Here is a 20,377-nt window from a genome sequence, read left to right as displayed (position 1 = left end):
GATGAAGAGTTTGGGAGGAATCGGAGTGTGAAATGGAGAGAGAGTAAGAAGTTGTTTTGGAAGGAGGTAAAGAAAGTAAGTTAGTGTGAAAGGGGAAATAGTAGGGGAGTGAAAGATAGGAATAATAGATTGTTGGTGGAGAAGAGGGAGAAATTGAGGAGATGGAAGGAGCACTTCGAGGATTTGTTGAATGTAGAGAGTGAGAGCTGTGTGAGTATAAGTGGTTTGGGAATGGCTGGGAGAAGAAGAGGTGAGAGAAAGGAGGAAGAAATCAGTAGGGCGGAAGTAGTGGAAGCAATGAAGAGATCAAGATGAGAAAGGCCTCAGGAATTGATGGAGTGTGTGGTGAAATGCTGAGGTATGGGAGTGAGATTGTAGTGGAGTGGATATGGAAGTTGTGTAGATTGGTTCGGGAAGAGGGAAGGGTTCCAGAGGACTGGAAATCAGGTACAATTGTTTCTTTATACAACGGAAAAGGGGTGAGAGAAGTATGTGGTGACCATAGGGATATTTGCCTTCTTAGTGTGACTGGAAAAATATATGGTAGAATACTCATTGATAGGGTTAGGCATATGACAGAGGAGCTAGTTGGAGAAGAACAAGGGGGATTTAGGCAGGGAAGAGGGTGCGTAGATCAGATATTTTCTAAAATGTTTAGTGAAGATGTATCTAGAGAGGGGAAAGAAAGTGTATGCTGCCTTGATGGACTTGGAGAAAGCTTATGACACAATAGATAGGCAAAGTATGTGGAAGGTATTAAGAATATATGGAGTGGAGGGGAAGTTGTTGAGTGCTGTGAAAAGTATGTGCGAAGGAGCTAGGGCTACGGTGCAAGTGGATGGTGAACTGAGTGAGTTCTTTGATCTCAGTGTGGGACTGCAACAGGGTTGTGTGATGTCTCCATGGCTGTTTAATATATACATGGATGGGGTTGTAAAGGAAGTGCAAGGTAGGGCAGTGGATGTGGGGGTGGCTGTAATGAATGAGAGTGAGATGTGGAAGATTCCGGTGTTGCTGTTTGCTGATGGTACAGCATTGTTGAGTGAATATGAATGGAAGTTTCAAGGTTTGGTGAATGAATTTGGGACAGTGTGTAGGAAGAGGAATCTGAAAGTTAATGTAAACAAGAGTAACGTTATGGTGTTTGAGAGGAATGAAGTCACAGAATGCACAGTGAGGCTGGGTGGTGAGGATATGGAGATTGTGAGTGCATTCAAGTACTTGGGTAGTGTGATGAGTAAGGATGGAACTTTGGGGGATGAAGTGCTTGAAAGGGTACAGCAGGGAAGGAGGGTTGTTGGTTCACTGAAAGGAGTGATGAGAAATAGGGAGGTGAGTAAGGAAGTTAAGAAGTCACTGCACGATAGTATTGTGATCCCTACCCTGACGAATGGAAGCGAGGCATGGATCTTGGTAGAGGGGAAGAAGTGAAGAGTGAGGGCAGTGGAAATGAGTTACTTGAGAGGAGCCTGTGGAGTAACATGGAGGTACAGGTTGACAAATGAAGAAGTGAAGGAACGTTGTGGGGTGGAAGTGGTTGTGGTTGAGAAGATTAGGAAAAATACACTGAGGTGGTTTAGACATGTGGAGAGAATGGAGAATGAAAGACTGACTAAGACGGTGTATGTAGGTGAGGTGGAGGGAGGAAGAGGGAGGGATAGACCGAGGATGAGGTGGAGGGATGGAGTTGAGAGGTATATGAGGGAGGGGGGTGTAAGTTGGGGGGAGGGTAGGCAAAAGGTGGGTGATAGAGCGACTTTGAGGTGTTTTGTCTGTGGCCACCCTTTGCGGGATTAGGGCGTCAGGCTATAGGTAGATAGATAGATAGATATAGATATATATTCATGAGGCATTTGAATTGTTGAATCTTTTAACGGGCAGCTAAAAAACCTATCTCTTTTCAGGAAGCTACAATTTGAGGAAAGATATTGTGATGTGGATGTGATAAGAAGCATTAGGAGGAACACACTATGGTGGTTTGGCCATGTGGAGAGGATGGAGGGTGAGAGACTGATGAGGAGAGTGTGAGTGAGGTGGAGGGTGGGAGAGGGAGGGGGAGGCAGAGGATGAGATGGAGGGATGAAGTGGAGAGAGATATGAGAGAGGGGGGTGTGAGTTGGGAGCAGGGCAGTGAAATGGTGGGGGACAGGGTGACATGGAGGCGATTTGTTTGTGGCCACCCCTTATGGGATTAAGGCGACTGGCAATAGATAGACAGATAGATAGATGTTTTGATGAATGTTTATAGCGTTCAATTGCTGTTTTATATATATATATATATATATATATATATATGTATATATATACCCACTCACTCAAAGTAGTGCTGCTGTCAGGTGTCTGCCCTTTCCTCTCCTCCATCCTTCTCTCCTTCCATCCTCTTCTGTGTTTCTCTCCATCATTCTTTCCTCGTCCTTCTGCCTACAGGTGACTTTACACTCCCTATTTTGTCTTTCTCTTCTCATTCTTTCCTCTTCCTTCTGCCTATGGGTGACTGTACACTGACAAGCCAAATGGTTTCCTGTACACCAGGAGACCATTTGCTACACTGGGTGGTAACCATATAACCAAATTTTGGCGCCTGGTGGTTTAGTGGGTAATTACGGTGTTCCAATCAGATTGAGCTGGTGAAGATTTATATCCAAGGGGTGGTTGGGGTTTATTGCTCACGTAATGCCACTTTTGGATGAGTGAGGCTGGTCACTCTCATCTTAAACGTCATGACCAACTTGCCCAGCCCCGTGCTTCTACGCTCCTCGTGGGGCAACATAGGATTGGATGAGGGATGGAGTGGAGAGGTATATGAGAGAAGGGGGTGTGAATTGGGAGCAGGGCAGTGAAATGGTGGGTGACAGGGTGACGTGGAGGCGATTTGTTTGTGGCCACCCCGTATAAGGGATTAAGGCGTCTGGCAATAGATGGATAGAAAAATAGATAGTAATGATACAGTATAGTAATACAGTACTGTACTTAGTGTACTTTTGTCTGTACTCACAAAGTGTTGGCATTGATAGAGAGAATCAGCACTGTGTTGTTCACTCTTGTAAACAGTACAGCACAGCACAGGTGTATTTTAACAGTTACAATACAGCACTAGGATATGAGCACTGACAGGCCATTAGCTTTGCAATACAGGTCTCCCTCATTGTACGATGTTTCGTTTTATGATATTTTGCATTCATGATCGTTCTTTTTTAGTACCAATCATTCGGTTTACGATTGAGCTCCCCTGCATTTACGATTTGTAATGTGGAGAAATCTCCTGCTCACAGGTAGATCACCTGAGAGTTGCGTGGCATACCCACCCTGCGCACACAGTTTCCCGTGCTTCCGCCAGCCAAGCATCACTGGCTCCGAGACAATTCACCATCAAGTCAATTCAACATCAGGCAGTTCGCCTTCAAAACATGAACGATTGCCTGTCATTCTATAATTATACTTATTATTAATTAATCAATACTTTAATAATTATATTTCAGGGGGATCCATCAACGTCTATGTTCAATAGCATAGGATTTGGATATTATTTATTTTTTGCACCTTTAGTCAGTAATTAACTTGTTTCTTCCTCACTGTAGTCGCCTTTGAATTATATTCTAGTGTCACCCATAGCTGTCTTCATTAATGACAGCGAATTATCTTGTTATTTTTGTGACTGTGAATTGACCTGACAGCAAATTGTCCTGAAACTGCATCACTGCCCAGTCTCACCCGCACGCTTGTTCAGCTTACAAACTCAGTGCGTCAGTGCTCAGGATATTACTATTTTTCCTGTTCTTCATACTGTACTATATTTCATGTTGTTTATGCTGTTTCGTGTCTTTATATTTGCAAATGTACATTCCGATCAGCGAAGTTAAGCAACGTTGGGTCTGGTTAGTACTTGGATGGGTGATTGTCTGGGAACACCAGATGCTGTTGGCATCCCTACATGTCAAGTGGGGTTGGTGGAGGATTAGTGCCCCTCCCTGTAAAACAATTAACTCTAAGCCATTGGCCACCCCATCTGGGATACATGGCGTCTGGCAATGAATGAATGAATGAAACATTCATATGTGATTCAGGTGCACTACAGTACGTACAGCATCGTTATTATTGCATATTAGATCACCTGTTTGAGTGTTGGGTTTCTTATATATGAGTCGAGGAACACATCCCTATTTTTCCCATTAAACCTTAAGTTCACTGTACGATATTTCGGTTTACGATTGCCTTTCTTGGAACGCATACTGATCGTAAAGCGAGGGAGACCTGTACAGTAGAATAGAGAGGCATGAACATAAGACACCACAGAATTAGTCAAAGCACCAGGGTTTTGTGACCACATGGTCAGGTGAGCAGGAAACGCATGGGCGTATCTTGACTACGACATCCACAGGAGAAACCGAGAACACGATGGTATTCTTGGCTTGTCAGTTAAGCCACACCTACAGTGGATTCTGATTTGCTGGGGCATAGTGGACATTTTCATTGGCTCCTGAGTTCCAGGATTTCCCCTGGTGCTGGTTGGCTACCACTAACGAGCTGGTGTAGCCCCCCCAGTGCCAGATATTGCATTGGATGGTTGGTTAAGTCCCGTGTCAGCGCCGGATGTTGCATGAAATCGCCGGATATAGCTTTAACGGAGCCAAGATAATTGCACTGGATATTTCATTGGGCTGGATACTGTCCCAGTGGATATTTGAAAATTCACTGTAATTGTAAATGATCATCCAGTGCTTCTGAATTCCTTAGGAAGAACCAGTGCTATTGACAAACAGAAGGTCATGTTATTATTTATTATTATTATTATTATTATATTATTATTACATTCTTTCCTCTTCCTTCTTCCTGTGGGTGACTTTACACTGAGTGACAAGCCAAATGGTCTCCTGTACCCCAGGAAACCATTTATTATGGTGGGTGGTAACCACATAACCAAATTTTGGCGACTGGTAGTTTAGTGAGTATTACAGCGCTCCAATTGGATTGAGCCTGTGTAGGTTTATATCCAAGGGGTGGTTAGGGTTTATTGCTCACGTAATGCCACTCAGGGATGAGTGAAGCTGGTCACTCTTATCTTAAATGTCAGGATCAACTTGCCTAGCTCCGGGCTCTTACGCTCCTCATGGGGCAATGTGGAATTGGATGATGAATGAATGAATGAATTATTATTACTATCATCGTCGTTGTCATCGTCAACCATCACTGCTGCCACCACCACCACCACCACCACCATGTCGTTGCCATCATCATCATCGTCATTGTCACCACCACCGCCATCACTTGCATTTGGTGCCAGCGTGTCTTCTTTGTGTCGCGTAACTTTTATGAGCTAGTCACCTTCTTTTAGATCTGCTCATTTCCATCTACTGTAAGTCAGCTCTGTCCATTTCCTTTTAGGCATCTCAACTCAAAAAAAAAGTATTCTGAGTGCTTGTAACTGAGCAAGCATTTGATAAGGATGAGACAGGCCAGTGGTGCAGCAGTCATAAAGGAAGCACATTTTTAATTATGAAAATCACATTAACATGAAATACGAGTGGTTTTGTAAGAATTACATAATGGATACCATATATAAAGGTGGTCATTGGCAAATCGATATCGACACTGGCATTGTGTATTCACACAGAGACCTGTGTAGGGTTTTGTAGGAGTTTTTCACCCCAGTAGAGTGGTTCAAGGGGGAGGGGGGTAGTTTGGGACATCTGAAAAATTTCATTACCTGACTGGATCTTGGTGGAATTATGGTGGATAATCAGGGGATTACTGGTTTTGTTCTCACTCAGAATTGAATGATAATTTTCATGCCCCCTGGAACTACAGCACTTATTCCTTATTCCTTCCATCCTTCTGCCTGATCCTAAGTGCTGTCAAGTCATACAGCAATGCTCTAGTTGTACAAGTAGTTGTTGTTGCCTAACCTGGTTTTTCTGGCTGAGCAGATATATGAGGGCTCAGTAAAAAATTCAACCGCTCGCCTCTTTTCGGCACAGGTCGCGTCCAAGTGATATCGAACCACTCGCACTTTTTCAACTCAGGTTATGTCCAACCATATAGGTTGTGGTATTTTTTCGGCCCAATTTTAGGTTGCGTTATTCAACTTTCTCCCCTGCCCATATATATTACTATATTGTTATGCAATTGCTACATGTTATAAATTAATAAATGATCCTCCTAATGAATGAAAAGAGAGAGAGAATAAATTTCTGGTATCATATTATATCGTTCACGCATTTATTCAGTGCTGATTTCTCTCAGATCTATAAACATTTCCTCTGCATGTTGAGAGAAAGTTGTAAAGTATTCAGCAAGCATTGACAAAATGTTTCTAAATCAGTAAGTATTCAACAAACACCGACAAAATGTTTATATATCTAAAAAATCAGCATTGAAGAAATGAGTGAACGAACAAATATGGTAATTTATTTTTTTCTTTTTCAACTTTCATTAGGAAGATAATTTACTCACTTGTAATGTAGTAATTTCATAACAATGCAGTTACAAAATAAGGGCAGGGGAATGAAATGATCGAAATCATTTTACAGTGTTGAACCAGGCGATATTAGAGTGGCCAGGTGTGGTCAAGGACCTTAAGATACCTCTGTTCCGTATGCCATAAAAATCTAGCCAGTAGAGCTAGAAGTGTCATTTTTTAACCAAAATCATCTTAAATAAATCCTGTACAACTTCCTCTCACCAAGCATTGGCAAAATGTTAATATATCTGTGAGAAATCTGCATTGAAAAATGAGTGAATGATAAAATATGGTAGGTGGGGGGGGGGGCCTTGTGGTAGGTGGGGGCACCCATCATCCACTCACTCACGGTGGGGATGCTGTATGGTCTGTACACTACGTGACAAGCCAGTTGGTTTCCCTGTACCCAGGAAACCATTTAGTACGCTGGTTGGTAACCACATAACCAGGGTTTTGGGCTGGGTTAAGTGTCCCCCAGATTCACCTATCTAAAACCACTTAATCATGGCAAACATTTTGGAGAGCCTCTTAGGGCCCAATACCTGCCCAGGGCCCCAACCAAATGAGCAGATTCGCATGGCTATGTGGAATGTGAGAGGTGTGAATGAGGAGAGTAATAGGGTGGAAGTGTTGAATGCATTCAAGAGTATGAGATATGCCATGATAACATAGTGTGAAACAATGATGAAAGGGTGTGAAGTGGAGGAGTGGGAGGGAGAAAAGTGTGTAAGGTCGGGCATGAATGGGCGAGGAAGATGCAAGTAAGGAGTTGCTTTGTCAATGAATGAAGTGTGACAGAGTGGAATGATAGATTACAAATGTGTCAGGTTGAGATATACTGTTTGTATGTCATGTTCAAGTTTGAGAAGGTGAAAGTGGAAGTGATTGTAGAGTATGCGGTGTGATGACAGGAGTGAGAGAGAGATTTTAGTATGAGTTGGATGAAGCAGTATGAGAAATGCCCAGGAACTATTAAGTGATCATAATGGGTGATATGAATGGAAGAGTCGGCACTGGTCCTGAGGATAACATTAAGGGTTGTAATGGAGTAAAAGGAAAAAATGGTAATGGGAAGTGAGTGAAGGATACGTGTCAGGAAAGGAGGTTGTGCGTTTATAACACGTATTTCAAACAAAGATACATATAAATATAAGTGGTATAGAGGGAACAGGGATGGTGTTGAAAGGAGCTTGATTGATTATGTTCTCATAGATAGGTCAGTGCTGGGAATGGTTGCTGATATGAGGGCCATGAGAGGACGATGTGGAGGTCTGTTAGATCATATGATTGTGGTGTACAAGATCAAGCAGAGAGGATTGAGATGGACCAGGAGAGAGAGAGAGGAGCAGTCAGGGAGAAAGACTGAAAGTCGAGAAGCTGAAGATCATAGAAATGGTAGATGATTACTGACCAAAGTAGGGAAGGAGTTAGAATCATTGAAATGGATCTGGACAGCCTGTGGAATGCACATAGGGATTGCTTAGTTAGGAATGCAAAAGCGGTGTGTGGTGTGGCAGGAGTAACAACAAGGAAGAAAGGTACGGCATGGTGGGATGAAGAGGTTAAGAGAGCAGTGGAGGAAAAGAGGAAGAAGTGGCTAGAGTGGTTACAGGACAGTGGTTCAGTTGAAATAAAGACTGAATATACTGAGAGCAAGAAACAGGTAAAGAGGCTAGTGAAGAGGAAAAAGGAGGAGGTAAAGTGGTGATTTGGGAAGAAAAATTAATACAAATTACTCAGAAAATAGGAAGTTGTTCTGGAAAGAGTTGCAGAAGTGTAGAAGTGACAGCGGAAAGAAATGTGAAAGTGTGAAGGATGTAAGTGGTTGATTATTAGCCCATGGGGATGAAGTAAGGACCAGATAGAATGAATATTTTGAAAGCCTGATGAATGGGAATAGAGAGAACAGAGCAGCTGTAAACATGATTGGTTTGGGGGGGGTGTGAGAAGGAATGCAGTGCCAGGGCACGTGACACTTGCACAGGTGAAGAATGCTGTGAAGCGGCTGAAAATGGGAAAGCAGCTGGTGTTGATGAGGTGTATGCAGAGATGATTAACTGTAGTGGAGAGAGCAGAATGAAGTGCTTGTTGGAGATATGTAAGAAGGAATGGATGAGTGAAACTGTGCCAGCAAAGTGGAAAAAGGCTGTGATTGTACCATTGTACAAAAATAAAGGTGAATGAAGTGAGTGCAAAACTTACTGTGACATAAGTGTGTTGAGTGTGGTAGGGAAGTTATATGGGTGAATTATTATAGAGAAAGTAAGAGAGATACCAGAAGTCCAGTGAGTGATGAACAGAGTGCCTTCAGGAGTGGTAGAGGATGTGTGGATCAAAAATTTTCAGTGAAACAGATAGTGGAGAGGGCTTGTGAGTAGGACTATAAGGTGTTTATGGCATTTATGGATCTTAAAAAAGCATACGGCAAAGTAGACAGAGAAGGACTGCTGAAGGTTTCGCACATGTATGGTGTAGATGGTAAGCTGCTAGGTGCTGTCAAGAGTTTTTAACCCCTTAACCGCGGGGCGTCATTTTCATGACGTTCGGGAGCAAGGGATCACACTGTGGGGCGTCACTTTTGTGATTCTGTGTTATTTTGAATTCGCCCGGGCTTTCAAGTGGTGGCTTGTATCATCTATCAATACTACCAGTGTCAAGCTGTACTCAGTTCTGCTAATGTCACCTGTACTCCCATCCACTGTTGACAATTTAGCCATTTTTCTCCTGTCCTTGACTCCCCCTCACCATACCTCCCCTCCATTACCTTCTCCTCCCACCTGACCAGCTGCGTTGCGCTACACAAATGCTGGACGGATTTTTCCACTCATTTTATCCATTGAAATGTGCCCTTTGTCCTATTCTTATACAAAATAATATATAAAAGAAAGAGAAAAGGTAATTGATACTGCCATACATCTGGAATGGGCTAATTATCACCTGGCAACACCTCACGTGAGGTGAGCTGAGTGAGTTCTTTGATCTCAATGTGGGACTGAAACAGGGGTGTGTAATGTCTCCATGGCTGTTTAATATATATATGGATGGGGTCGTAAAGGAGGTACGAGGTAGGGCAGTGGATGTGGGGGTGGCCCTAATGAATGAGGGTGAGATTTGGAAGCTTCCGGTGTTGCTGTTTGCTGATGATACAGTATTGTTGAGTGAAGATGAATGGGAGTTGCAAGGTTTGGTGAATGAATTTGGGACAGTGTGTAGGAGGAGGAAGCTGAAAGTTAATGTAAACAAAAGTAAAGTTATGGTGTTTGAGAGGAATGAAGTCACAGAGTGTGCAGTGAGGTTGGATGGTGAGGATATGGAAAATGTGAGTGCATTCAAGTACTTGGGTAGTGTGATGAGTAAGGATGGAACTTTGGGGGATGAAGTACGTGAAAGGGTACAGCAGGGAAGAAAGGTTGTTGGCACACTGAAAGCAGTGATGAGAAATAGGGAGGTGAGTATGGAAGTTAAGAAGTCACTGCATGATGGTATTGTGATCCCTACCCTGACGTATGGAAGCGAGGCGTGGACCTTGCAAGAGGGGAACAAGTCAAGAGTGAGAGCAGTGGAAATGAGTTACTTGAGAGGAGCATGTGGAGTGACATGGAGGGACAGGTTGACGAATGAAGAAGTGAAGGAACATTGTGGGGTAGATGTGGATGTGGTTGAAAAGATTAGGAGAAATACACTGAGGTGGTTTGGACATGTGGAGAGGATGGAGAATGAAAGACTGACTAAGAGGGTGTATGTAGGTGAGGTGGAGGGAGGGAGAGGGAGGGATAGACCGAGGATGAGGTGGAGGGATGGAGTTGAGAGGTATATGAGGGAGGGGGGGGGTGAGTTGGGGGGAGGGGAGTCAAATGGTGGGTGACAGAGTGACTTGGAGGCGTTTTGTCTGCGGCCACCCTTTGCGGGATTAGGGCGTCGGCCTATAGATAGATAGATAGATAGAACACCTCACGTGCACTCGTTCACTAATTTTCCCTGTTTATTTCCCCTTGAAATATGCCGTATGACCTGTTCTCATAATAAAAATATATATAAGAAAGGAAGGGAGAAGCCTAAGTGATATTTACATTCACCTGGAACTACCAAATTTATTATGTATTGTCTAGGTTTCCTGCCAATCATTTCATAGCGTATATATTGTATTACCAGCTGTCACCACGCTGACATTGGCATCCCTTCACTGCACCCAGGCAACAACATTCAGTTTACTGTCGTCTTTCAAGGTGAAACCACATCGGATTTGCGCCTGTCCAATTTCGCTGCTTTTTAGCCCCATGCAAAGGGCCCTGTGACCTCTACCCCTACTAAACCTCGTGTGGAAAAGGGTAAAGGGCTAAGTGGCTGCTGTGGAACGTGAACTGGCTAATTTATCAATGAAAATGATGGACAGTGACTTCGATCTTTCTGGTGACTAAAACAGTGCAAGTGGAAATGTAAATAATGTGTAAACAGCAAGTGAAAGCAATGAATGTAAATATAAGTGAACAGTGGAAAAGTTACTGCAAGTGACAGTGCATAACATAGTGTAAATAAAATAGAAATGTAAATAAAATAGAGAATGTAAATGAGTAGTAATATAAGAAAACGAGTATATATATTAGGTGTAATGAAAGTGAAAGTTTCACTCTAGCATGTATAAATACTTGGGGTAATGAAAGTGAAAGTGACAGATTCTCTCTCAACGCTAGTATACAGGACAAGAAAGTGAATGCCTGGAGTGAAAATAAACTACTAGTACTGAAAGAAACTTATAGATGAATATTGTATATATAAATAAATAAGTGTAATAAAGTACTAGGAATATAAAGTGTGAGAGTGTTTATAAATAATAAATGACAGCTCCGCCTCAGAATACCATCGGGGAATGAGCACGGGAGGAAAGCTCGTATGCGCTCGTAATTTACATTGCATTCACAGTGTGTGTGTGTGTGTGTGTGTGTTTTTTTAAATAATGTGGATTTCAAACTACTTGAAATTCATAGAATAGTGTTTGTAGTTATAATATCAGGCAGTGGTAACCATATTACGGGGTATCAGGAAGTGTAAAGTGTAGACTTCATTACCCAACTTCAGAAATCTCCACAAGTCCTACGGTAGTCGACGAAGGCTCAACAAACATCCCAGGGGAAAGCTGAAGGTATGTGCCATGTGCATATGTAATTATAATATTCTAGGACTAATAAATGATTTTTGGCAAATATTTTTAAAAAGTCAGTCAGAGTACGAATGTCCGCAGGATGTGCAAGGAGTGCAAAAACAACCCCGCGGTGTAGGGGTTAATGGTACTGAGGCATGTGTAAGGGTAAATGGGCATCTAAGTAAGTGGTTCGCAATCAATGTGGGCTTGTGACAAGGTTGTGTGACGTCCTCATGGTTGTTCAGTATACAGTATATGAGGCGCTCCGAACCAGAGGGGCGATGGTGCATTTTGCTTATTTGCTTTGACATCTAATTACCAACCTGTAATATACTTTAAACATGTCATGTTTACCACCATTTTAATTGTCTTGGCTAGCACTTTCAAGCTAAGCAATAAAATGCATTTAAGTATATTTTACCATTGTATAATTAGCCATGTCAAAGTTTAACAACTAATTACAGAAAATAAGCAAAACGCACAGTCGCCCCTCTGGCTCAGAGCACCTCATATATGGATGGGGTGATGAGAGCAGTAGAAACAAGAATTATGGAGAGAGGGTTGATGTTGGTAATGAATGATGATGGATGGAATATCTCAGATTTGTTGTATGCAGATGATGCAATACTACTTTCAAATACTGGACAAGAACTTGATAGACTAGTGCAGAGTTTTGCTGATATTTGTTAGCGTCGTTCCTTGAGAGTTTAGTGTAGAAAAGAGTAAAGTGATGGTAATCAAGAAAGAAGGTGACTCCCAGAAGAGACAAGGTGACTCCCAGTGTGATGTTATAGTGAATGGAGAGAGACTGGAATTAGTGAGAGTTCAAATACCTGGATACAGTGATAGAAAAGAGAGGAAAATTTGCAAAAGAAGTGGAAAGTAGAGTGACACAAAGAAGGAAAGTAGCTGGTACTATGAAGGCCTTCATAAGATACAGAGGCTTGAGTGTTGCAGCTGTGCGAGGCTTACATGAAGGAGCGTTAGTTCCAACATTTACATATGGGTGTGAGACTATGGTGTGGCATGAAAATGAGAAGTCAGGAGTGAGAGCAGTGGAGATGGGACTGCTAAGGAATGTATGTGGAGCACAGAGAGTGGATAGGATACGAAATACTGTGATAACTTGAAAGATACAGAGTGAGGAAGTCTGTGGACACCAGAATCAAAGAGAGTGTACTGAGATGGTATGGTCATGTGGAGAGAATGGATAACAATAGAGTAGTGAAAAAGGTATATCTTAGTGAATTTGAAAGAGGGAGGAGGTGAGGCAGGCCAAGAAGAAGGTGGAGGGATATGGTGGATGAGTGTGTGAGAAAGAGAGGTTAGGAAGTCGGTGAGGCTAGGGGACTGACAAGATATCGAGCAGGCTGGATGAGTGTTGTGATAAGAAGTGCAAGAACAGGGATTTGGCACCCCTTTTTAATGTGACAGCGTCCGCATTGACTCAATCTGATATGTTTGTGTGAAGCAACAGAATGTGGTGAATTTTTTCGGCATATCCGATAGAGCCAGGATTCCGGGGGCTTAAATGATGAGTGAATTTGTGTGGCCCATTGGATTGGGCAAACTTGGGCTGTCTGGACATTGCTACTTCTCACTCTACCCTAGGGTGGGAAGGGAGGTCTGGATGATGATTCTCTCTTTCTCTCTCTCTCTCTCACTCTCTCTCATCAGTAGGAAGATTATTTATTAATTTATAACATGCAGCAATTTCATAAGAATAATTATAAAGAAGGGCAGCAGAAAAAGTTAAATGGAAATATTTTCTGATGCCCCACACATTGCTGAGTGAGGGGTGTGTGGCATGTAAGGTCTGGGCCAGTCCATGGGGGTCATACTTTATTTGGACATGGTTGGACACAGGTTGCGTCAAAAGAGTTGGAGAGGGTTAATCAGCTGCTTGTTGGAGGCCATCCTATAGGTTAAGTAGAGTTCTTACAACAGCACACCCTTGTGATGGACAGTTTCTCACCAGGGTCCTTGCCATGGCAAGGTGCAGGAAAATGTGAGGAGATATAGCTCCTATGTGGATGCTGCAGCTGTACCCAGGGTGCAAAGCACCACCATATGTAGGCTTCTAGGCCAGTGCATGTGTGGGGTGATAATATGCATTTAGTGTGTCTATGGCTGTTTTCAGGAGAGAAAGTTAGTAGTATGGACTGTAGGATACATATGAGTGTGTTTTTCTTTATATGTCATTAGATAATTCATTTCACGGGATCTGTAATCCCCAAAGCTAGGCAGTATCTTTTAATTTATTTTTATTTTCATCAGGCTACCACTAGACTGTTTAATGCAATGTAGGCAAAGTTACTTGAAATTGTTATATGAGTCTACATCTAAACACTTCAGTTTGAAAAACTCATTCCTCATGCAGATCATTGTCTGGTGGTAGCAAGAATAAGATTTATATCATTGCATTGAAGGGGTGTATCAGTTTTTGGTTAATTTTTGTTTGTTCAGCTTTGTGTGGGTTCACCTCTACGCCAGCGTCGTGGGCAGCAGGTAGCCACTCCGGTGACGCCTCCATCAGCATCGGCTCGGGCAGTGGCGTCAGCTTTGGCCAATCTTCTTCATGCTGGTCTTTCCTGGACCCCTCCACCATCCTCACCTGTTCCCAAGTTCCGCCTTACCTTCCTCATCTGTTCAGTCAGATTCACCAACCCTATGCTGTTTGATGACAAGAAGATGCCATACCACCTCATGCTGCATTATTTCTACACATCACATGGGCTCAAAGGTACTCCTGCATATTTGGTAGTATTTAGGGGATTTTTTTTTTTCCCCCCCAAGGCTTTGAGGTGCAGGAGTTAGAATATCTTTTCATTAACCATGTCGGCATGAGGATTGATTCATCCCCCCCCCCCCCTTCCTCACCCATCCCCATCTTGCAGCTTTGGAGAGATCCATCGAAGTGTCGAAATTAATGTTTTTACTAGTAGGAGTTCCTGTTGTTGATCAGGTTAGTTTAACTTTTGCCAGGATAAATTATTGTTACATTGAACAGTTGGATAGAAAGAATGCAACAAGGTTAGGATGGTAGTTTATGGAGAGGATAGAAAGGATGCATTGAGGGTAGGGTACTGTACTAGTTAGTGGTGAGGATAGAAAGTATGCATTGTGGGAAGGGTTGTAATTGGTGGTCAGTATAGAAAGGATGCATTGAGAGTATGGTAGTAGTTAGTGATGAGGATAGAAAGGATGCATCAAGGTTAGAGTTTAGGTAGTCAGTGATGAGGACAGAAAGGATGCATGGAGGGTAGGGGGTAGTGATGAGGATAGAAAGGATGCATTGAGGGTATAGAGTAGTTGTTAGTGGTGAGGATAGAAAGGATGCATGGAGGGTAGGGTGGTAGTTAGTGGTATGGACAGAAAAGATGCATCAAATTAGGGCGGTTGTTTGTGGTTAGGATGCATGGAGACAGCATTACAGTTGCATGCTGACTAGAGTTTGACAGGTCAGGAATGGGAATGAGTCTATTTGTTTATTGCCAGATGCCTTAATCCTGTAAGGGGTGGCCACAAACAAATCGCCTCCATGTTGCCCTGTCCCCCACCATTTCATTGCCCTGCTCCCAGCTCACGCCCCCCTCTCTCATATGCCTCTCCACTCCATCCCTCCATCTCATCCTTTGCCTCCCCCTCACACTCTCCTCATCAGTCTTTCACTCTCCATCCTCTCCACATGGCCAAACCACCTCAGTGTGTTTCTTATAATGCATCCTATCACGTCCACACCACAATGCTCCTTCACTTCCTTACTTGTCAGTCTGTCTTTCCATGTGACTCCACATGCTCCTTTCAAATAACTCATTTCCACTGCTCTCACTCTTGACTTGTGTCCCTCCAACAAGGTCATGCTTCACGTCCATACATTAGAGCTGGTATCACAATATTGTCATTTAGTAGCTTTTTCACTTCCATGCTGACTTCCCTGTTTCTTATCACTGCTTTCAAGGAACCAGCAACCTTTCTTCCCTATTGTACCCTTTCAAGCACTTCACCCTCTAAACATCCATCCTTACTCATCGTTCGTTTTCGTTTTCGTTTTTAAAGGCTCCAACATGCTTGCATGCGTCGGCCTTGGTCACCTAATGGCGGCTCTCCATGCTGCATGATCCATTGCAGCCTCCTTGTTCAGTCCCTTAACCCTGAGGTCACACTTAATGACCTTGTCCCATGTCTTTCTCAGTCTACCCCTCTTAACCCCACCCTCAATATTAACACTTCTCACCTTCCTCACCCAGTTACCATCCCCCATCCTCTCCACATGTCCAAACCATCTAAATCTACCTCTCCTCATCACAACACCAATACACTTCAGTCCCATCCTACCTCTCAACTCTTCCATCATGAACCCAGCCCCCCCAGACCTTGGACACAGGGATGCACTACACATCCACCTAATCATTGTCATTTCTGTATGTCTGAGTCTGTGAATATCCTCCTCCTTCACTGCCCAGGTCTCACTACCATACAGCATTACACTCCCAACACATGCTGCATACAAAGACCCCTTAGCACATAGGGAGAGTCCTCTCAATGTCGGGAGAGGCAAGAGCTCCCTGAATTTCTTCCAACCACTTCTCACCCTAGCCACAGAGCTAGCACCATCCCCACCTCCAGCACACAACATGTCTCCCAAGTAACAAAACTCTTCCACACACTCAAGAGATTCATCAGCAAATTCAATTCTTTCACATATGACAATCTCCACCTGCTCTCCCCAACATGCCGTACACATAAAATCAGCATTATCTCGCAGTCTACCTCTGATACCACTACATCTCTTATGCACCCATTTATCACAAACACCGCACAAGATGGAATTACTTCCCACGCCCTTGTGGCAAACTGCACATGGTCACTCTCCCTCGTCTTTGACAGTACCGTCACCAACCCTAGATATAATTACTTTTGTTTTATCTGCATTTACCCTTAAGCCCTTGTGCCCCATACCATCTCTCCATCTCCTAAACCTTTCCTCCGCCTCCATTTCGTTCTCTGCAATCAACACCAAATCATCAGCATACAACAACTCCCAATGAAGTCCGTTTCTAAAGTCACGTGAAAGGGCTTCAAGTACCATGATAAACAACATTGGACTCAAAACTGACCCCTCATGCACACCAACATTCACGAAAAGCCCATCACTCAAATCTCCATTCACTCTTACCTGGGTGTGAGCACCCACATACATAGCCATAACCACCCTAACTAGCCACTCCTCCAAGCCAAGCTTTCTCATTGCCCACTTCACCACCTCTCTAGGGACTCTGTCAAAGACTTTTTCCAAATCAACAATGACAAAATAAAGATCCCTTCTCTTACCAATATATTTTTCCTGAAGCTGTCGAACAATGAATATGGCATCAGTGGTCCCCCTACCTGGCATAAACCCAAACTGCATCTCATCAATATTCATTATTTCTCTAATCATACCTTCTTAAACCTCTCCCCATTACCTTCATTATCTGATCTAAAAGCTTTATACCTCTATAATTTCCTCTTTCCAGGGCATCAGCCTTCCCTTTATACACATTTGCAATGACACTCTTCAGCCAATCATCTGGGACAACACACTCATAAATAATCCTATTTATCAGGTCAGTGAATAACTTCGCTCCTATATCGCCTGAGACCTTCAACATTTCGGCAGTCAACCCAGACACACCTGCTGCCTTCCCCGCCTTCATCCTGCCTATTGCCTCACTCACAGTAGCAGTATCAATGGCCAAGGGCCAGACACTGGATCTGCTGGCTCCAAACCTTCCCTGTCCCAGTCAAACTCCTCATTCAACAACCGGTTATAATGCTCTCTCCATGCATCTTTAATATCCTCACTGTTCACCACTACCCTTCCTTCATCATTCTTTACACACTGCTCACCTATAATATCCCGATTATCCCTCTTCACCTGACCTGCCACCCTAAATATCATATTTTTCCTTTCCCCATGATTTAGGTTATCAAGTAATTGTCTCTGTGACTCGGACTTTGCCCTGTATACCTCTCTCCTAGCCCTACGCTTGGCAGCCAAATATTCCTCTTTGCTACCACCCTTCTTCCATTCCCGGAAAAGCCTTCTTTTCTCCTTAACTGTAGCTTCTATACCCTTACCCCACCACCTAGTTACTTTATGTCTTGGTGGTCCTCTTGTCCAACTGCATGTTACATCAGTAACTCTCAAGAGATTGTTCTTGAGGGCTCTGTACTGTTCATTAACGCCTCTGTCTACAGCTCCCTGTTAAGCCACCACTCTCCTCAACTCGCTATAGAAGGCATCCCTTACTACTTGGTTTTTCAGCTTCCATTTTTTCCTCCTAGATACATAAGTCCTCTTTTTCATCACTCATTCTTTAAGCACTATATCACAAATCAGTAGTTTGTGCTGCTGCACACACTCCTCACTTCCTATAACTTTACCATCTCTCACTAGCCTCCTATCGGCTTTCCTAACCAGAAAATAATCTATCTGACTGCTATTTCCCCCCGACTCATACGTAATTAACCTACTGTCTCTTTTCCTAAAATATATGTTGCACACAATCATGTCCGTTGCCTCCCCAAACTCGAGTATCCTTTCCTCCTCTGCATTCCTTATACCATACGCACATCCCCCATGCACACCTTCATAACCTTGTGCTGCTTCACCTACATGACCATTTAAGTCCCCTCCCAAAATCACTATCTCCTCATCCCCCATACCACCCACTACATGTATTAAAGCATCCCAAAATATATCTTTCTATGCTTCATCCCATCCTGGCTGTTTAGCATATGCCGATATAATCGCAGCTATCCTTTTACCGAACAGAATTTTCACTATCAATATCCTATCGCTTACTCTCATAACATTCATAACATATTCCACCCATTTCTCCGCAACCATCACACCAACACCTCCATATCCGTCTGTCCCCCCTTGCCAAAACAACTTATAGCAACAGTCCTTCCCAACAATCTTTCTGGCTGATCCACCCCTGTACCGGACTTCCTGCAAACACGCCACATCCACCCACCTCCTACTGAATGCATCAACGACTTCCCCCGCTCTTCCCCTCAAACTTCCCACATTCCATGAACCCACCCTCATCCCCCTGGGTGATTTACTGTCCTCAGACTCGCTTTGAAACGTTTTCTTGTTTTTTGTCATATTCAGTATTAGTAAAGGGGGATAGACATATCACAGGCTCCACTCACTGCAGTGTCCCAGGTCCAGGCAATGGATCTGGGACCCTTAGCTTACCAGTGGCTGTGGTAGTGGCCTCGGGGCACCCTGCCAGGACAGCTGCAGGAACACCCTCCAAGCGCGCCTTGGCACTGCAACTATCCTGGCATTATACACCCACTGATAGGGCAGCCTCCTGGAGCGCTACTCCCAGGTTCGGGCCCCTCTCTATTGGGCGGAAGCGGCAGCCTAGGAACCGCAATGCCCTGTACCCTCTAGCACAGGCCTGAGCTCCATCTCGCCTTGGACCCACGATCTATGCCGGCGGAACCCCCGTCACGCCTCCCCCCAGAAGTCTGCCACTAGGTAGCGGGGGCAAAGTTTTCTGGCTGCATGCCTTTGCTGGCGCCAACCCCTGTAATGTAGTGGGATACGTTGTGTGAAATGTAAAAATTCACTACTCATCAAGGCCCTCAACAACATCCAATCTACTCCATATATTCTTAATACTTTCCATAATCTTGTCTATCCACCCTGTCACATGCTTTCTCCAAATCCATGAAGGCCGCATACAACTTCTTTCCCTTCTCTAGAAACTTTCCTAGTAAAGATCTAAGAATGAATATATCTGATCTACCAAACCTTTTCCCTTCCTAAAACCTCCCTGTTCTTCTCCAACTATTTCCTCTGTCATTTTCCTAACTCTGTCAATAAGTAGCCTACCACATACTTTTCCTATTACACTACGAAGACAAATGCTCCTGTAATTAACACACACTTCTTTTTCCCCTTTTCCTTTTGTGTAAGGGAATAGTTATACCAGATTTCCAATCCTTCGGGACTCTACCATCCTCCCAGCCAATCTGCACATCTTCCACATCCATTCTGCTACTATCTCTCCTCCATGCTTCAGCATTTCACCACACTATCCATCAGTTCCTGGGGTTGTCCCCATTTTAACTTTCTTCATTGGATCCACAATTCTATCCTACTGATTTCTTCTTGTCTTCTCACCTCCCTTCTTCTTCCAGCCATTCCCCAGCCACTTATACTTTCATTCTCTATGGTCAACAATTCCTTATTTGAACCTGCATTTCGTCCTTGGCCACAGAGTGATCTTTTGTTTGTTTGGTATGATAATCAGAATATTGAGTGTTTGGGGGTATGGGAGTGAGGTTAATAACTCTGTCTATCTCTGTTGCTATCTATCTATCTATATACCTAGGCTGCTTCCCCCAAGGAAAGGGAGGTAGCCGAGACAGGACGACTCACTCTCCATTTACTCATCCATTCAAACACATTCATTTGCATCTTAGCCCCAAAGGGGAGAACGGACAGATCCTCACCGCACCACACCGCACAAGGGTCAACTGGGCAATGCAATCAGTGACATCCGCAGCAGGGCCCGACAGCAGAACTGGTTTACCCCTGCCACATCATAACAGACCCATCCCCTTACCCGCACCTGACCTGACTAGCTGTTGCTAGATGCCTTAATTCCGTGAGGGGTGACCACAAACAAATTGCCTCCATGTCACCCTGTCCCCTGCCATTTCACTGCCCAGCTCCCAGCTCACACCCCCTTCTTTTATGTATGTCTCCACTC

General features: G+C 43.7%; 1 protein-coding gene across 1 annotated transcript in view; it reads left to right on the top strand.

The window, feature by feature from the left end:
- Window positions 1–20,377, top strand: part of HUWE1 (HECT, UBA and WWE domain containing E3 ubiquitin protein ligase 1) — a 1,134,422-nt gene that overhangs the window by 245,712 nt on the left and 868,333 nt on the right. Inside the window, exon 18 of the mRNA XM_080273518.1 lies at window positions 14,064–14,340. Coding sequence (XP_080129644.1) covers window positions 14,064–14,340 — 277 coding nt within the window. The remainder of the gene's footprint in view (window positions 1–14,063; window positions 14,341–20,377) is intronic.

This window comes from Coenobita brevimanus, chromosome 55, assembly GCF_032717465.1.
Source record: "Coenobita brevimanus isolate Jiangsu-jjx chromosome 55, ASM3271746v2, whole genome shotgun sequence".
NCBI lineage: Eukaryota > Metazoa > Arthropoda > Malacostraca > Decapoda > Coenobitidae > Coenobita > Coenobita brevimanus.
This window is presented reverse-complemented; position numbering and strand designations above follow the sequence as displayed.